Source organism: Nicotiana sylvestris, chromosome 1 (genome assembly GCF_000393655.2).
Source record: "Nicotiana sylvestris chromosome 1, ASM39365v2, whole genome shotgun sequence".
Taxonomy (NCBI): Eukaryota; Viridiplantae; Streptophyta; class Magnoliopsida; order Solanales; family Solanaceae; genus Nicotiana; species Nicotiana sylvestris.
Window position 1 is genome coordinate 114,961,898 of NC_091057.1, and position 3,658 is coordinate 114,965,555.

General features: G+C 34.2%; 1 protein-coding gene across 1 annotated transcript; it reads left to right on the plus strand.

Annotated features, from left to right (window-relative positions):
- The first annotated feature begins 401 nt into the window (after positions 1-401).
- Positions 402-3,354, plus strand: LOC104212016 (WAT1-related protein At1g68170-like). The gene is made up of 7 exons (XM_009761183.2): positions 402-864; positions 1,137-1,199; positions 1,437-1,553; positions 1,635-1,869; positions 2,305-2,463; positions 2,573-2,724; positions 2,939-3,354. The coding sequence occupies exons 1-7, from the start codon at positions 662-664 to the stop codon at positions 3,183-3,185; spliced, it is 1,176 nt and encodes a 391-aa protein (XP_009759485.1). The 5' UTR covers positions 402-661; the 3' UTR covers positions 3,186-3,354.
- The last annotated feature ends 304 nt before the right edge of the window (positions 3,355-3,658 follow it).

Sequence of the window (3,658 nt, forward strand, 5' to 3'; positions counted from 1 at the left end):
TTTGTTAAATTGAAAAAGGATCTTTTTTACATAAATTACACCTAATTATATATATATATATATATATATATATATATTACATAAATTATATACATATTAATACTATATACTATCAATTATTTTTAATTTAAACAATGGGATAAAGGTTAAGTCTTCTCGAATAAAAAGGTGCCTGTGGACTGCCCCAGACTTGTGTACTTACTTGGTTTCCACCTTTTCCAACTGTGTCTTAGCTCATTCAATCAGGTAAAAATTATTAACACTATAAATATGACGGTTTGGATAGCTTTTTGTACATATATAGATACATATTCATCATCTCCATACATGTGTACACTTTTTTCTCGCTTCTTTTGCCCCAAGTCTCGTGATTTTCTACAACAAATTTTTACCAAGTACTACTACTCACCATTTTCTCTCACCCCCTCCCCCCCCCCCACACAAAAATCTCTTCTTAACATTTTTCCCTACTCAAAATCTTTGAATCTTTGATTTTCATCTTCTCTATCTGCATGCAAAACAAGAACGTAAGAAGAAGCAGAGGATTATAAATTTAAACCCTCCTTTTTCTTTCTTGCTATCTTGTTTTGTCTATTCCTCTTCAAGAAATTAAACATTATCATCTTTTTTTGGAAGAGGGAAAGAGCAGAAAAGATTAATAATGGCTAGCATGGAAAATATATGCAACGTGGTGCATGAAATGAGGCCTCTTCTGCTTATGATTTTCGGGCAGATAATACTTGCAGGAATGAATATTGTGTTCAAACTTGCCACCAGCGATGGGATGAATTTTAGCATTTTGATCTTTTATCGTTGTCTCTTCGCCTCTGTATTCATGGTCCCTCTAGCATTCTTTATTGAAAGGTCCAATCTTTAATTCTTAAATTTGTCAGTGAATTGAATTTTTTTCAATAAGAATTTCATAAATAAAAGGAAAACAAAATTGGAAATCCTGATTTTTTGGGATTTATCTTTGTATTTTAGCTAGGTAGAGTTTGTCTAATTTCTAGTATAGATATTCTTGGAGACATGTGAAAATTATGCTTGCTATCTTGGAATGAAGGGAAAAATATAGTATTAAAAATCTCATTGAGCTTTGAGTTTTTTTTACAAATGGTTGTCATTTCTAATTTCAGGGGGAAAAGGGCCAAGCTAACAAAGATGGTTATATTTCAAGGATTTCTTTGTGGTCTACTTGGGCAAGTTGTTCTATCTTTACTACTGATTTCTTCTCCATGCTTTTTTACACTATTTTCTTTACTGTATAAGTTGACACCCTTATTTCTTCAAAGTCACAGTTGAAGAATGAAACAGTGCTTAGTCATAGATTTCTTGATTTTTTTATTCTTGACTGAAAATTATGTAGTGTAAATGAATCTTTTGCCAAAATTTTGGCAATTTGATAAGAGATTGTAGTGAAGAGGTTTCTGTTGCAGGGGTTCATTAGGACAAAACATGTACCTGCAAAGCTTGGTCTACACATCAGCAACTTTTGTCTCAGCAATGTTCAATCTCATTCCTGCCATAACATTTGTTGTTGCCATCATATTGAGGTATTTTTGATACGATCCTCGAGTTTAGTTTCATAAATTTCCAAAACAAATGAGGTAGTATACACATTCTGTATTGTCCAGGTTAGAGAAGTTGGGCTTGAAAACACCAGCAGGTAAAGCAAAGGTATTGGGGACAATCGTTTGCATCAGTGGAGCGATGCTCCTAACACTATACAAAGGGCCAGAGATAAATATGGGGAAAACAAACATTAACCTGTTGCATTCCACACATCATAAGGGAGAAAGTAAACCTTTAGCAGGGGCTATTCTTGCCCTAGCTGGTTGTACTTGCTATGCACTGTTGTTGATTGTTCAGGTGAGTTAGTGATTGTCCCAGAGTGATGCTTGGGACTGTCTCTTTTATTACTCTGTCTCGTTTCGTTTGAAAATGCGTAGTTTTTCAAGACAGTTTAACTTAGATTTCTCTACAGCCAATTTTAGAAAGCATTTTGTAACTTTTTGAAGTTATAGACGTTCATTTAGCATTTGCAATAAGTTTGTGCTGGTGGGAGGTAGCTGGTGGAATAGTCGAGACACGCACTAAGTTGGCCAAAACACCACCATTAGTACTAAAATTTTCTGATAAGTTAGCCTTGGTTCCAAATGTGTTATAATAAAAAAGATGGATGTAATAATGCAATAAATATCAGATATTGAATTTTGATCAATTCAAGGTATGAACAGTTATTCTCTATTAGTTCAAGATGAAGCTGTCAAAACAATGTTTTAAACCATTTTTCTGTATATACAGGCTAAGGCAGCTCAGCGATATCCATGTCCTTACTCATTCACTGCTCTACTGAATGTAATGGCAGCAGTGCAATGTTTTGTTGTTGCAGTAGTTGTGGAAAGAGATTGGAAGGAATGGAAATTAGGGTGGAACGTTCGACTTCTTGCTTCAGCATATACAGTATGTACTAATGAGAACATATAATTTCTTTTCTTTGTAAGAACTCGTAGCTAAAGGTGAAATTGAAGTTCAGAATTGATTTTCTCACACTGTTGAAGTTGTGTTTCAGGGGATATTTTGTTCTGGAGTACTTTTTACCATCATCGCATGGGTAGTCCGTATGAAAGGTCCAGTATATGTATCCGTTTTTAACCCTTTGATGCTTGTGATGGTGGCAATTTCTGGATACTTGTTCTTGGATGAAAAACTATATCTTGGAAGGTATGTGCTTTCATAATGAGACTGAGACCTAGCATCGCAAGAAATCGTGTTTTTTTCCTTTCCTACACATTTTTCAGTCACTTCTAGCCAAAAAAGAAGATGAAAAGGCCAGGAAATACTGATTGAGCAAGAAAATCATAATGCTTAGTTCTTGAGTGTTTATATAATCGATACGAAAGTCTAACTAGTTGAGTTCTAATGGTGTATACTACAGTGTGCTTGGATCAATTGTGATAGTGTGTGGACTATATGTTGTCTTGTGGGGGAAAGATAAAGAAATCAAGAAACTCAGCCAGTTGGTGCCTGATAAAGAAGAGAATGACATAAAAGCTTCATCACTTAAAGACAGTAGCCATGATGGAAGCAGCAAAAGGGAGGAAAAAGAAGATGAAGGAGAAGAGAATAAGAGGGATTCTCAGGCTGGTTCTGAAATTCTAGGAGGCATTTACATTTATCACTGAAAGATGAAGGATTATTATCATCAAAAAGTGATGAAACAAGAAAAGACAATTTATTCTTTGTGATGGCTGATAGAGGCAGTTTATAAAGCTGCAGTGTGCAACATTAGCACAAACTAGCTAAAGTTTTGCATTGACCATATGACATGCTAGAACTAGCCATTTTTGATCATCTTGTTCAATCATTATTTCTCAAGTCTCCAAAAGTGATATAAAATGTATAGAAAGGAAATGAACAGTGGTTTTCGGAAGAAAAAACCTATAACTAAGCATTGTTTCATAATAAATTGTTTTATTATGAATCAATTGTTAGTTATAGGTTTCTTCCAAAATTCGGACAAAAATCATTTGCTGAGTATTGTAAGTTGTTATTTGAAGTGCAGGATCAATATATAGAAAGACGAAGAAAGCTATAAGTAAGAAGTGTTTCATACTTCAAATGGACTTTGTAGAATTAAGTGTGTCAATTTATAGAC

Coding starts and splice junctions, on each gene's coding strand:
- LOC104212016 (XM_009761183.2), top strand. CDS start 662: ATGGCTAGCATGGAAAATATATGCAACGTGGTGCATGAAATGAGGCCT. Junction 1,554..1,634: donor GTTGTTGCCATCATATTGAG/GTATTTTTGATA, acceptor TGTATTGTCCAG/GTTAGAGAAGTTGGGCTTGA. Junction 2,464..2,572: donor TTCTTGCTTCAGCATATACA/GTATGTACTAAT, acceptor GTTGTGTTTCAG/GGGATATTTTGTTCTGGAGT.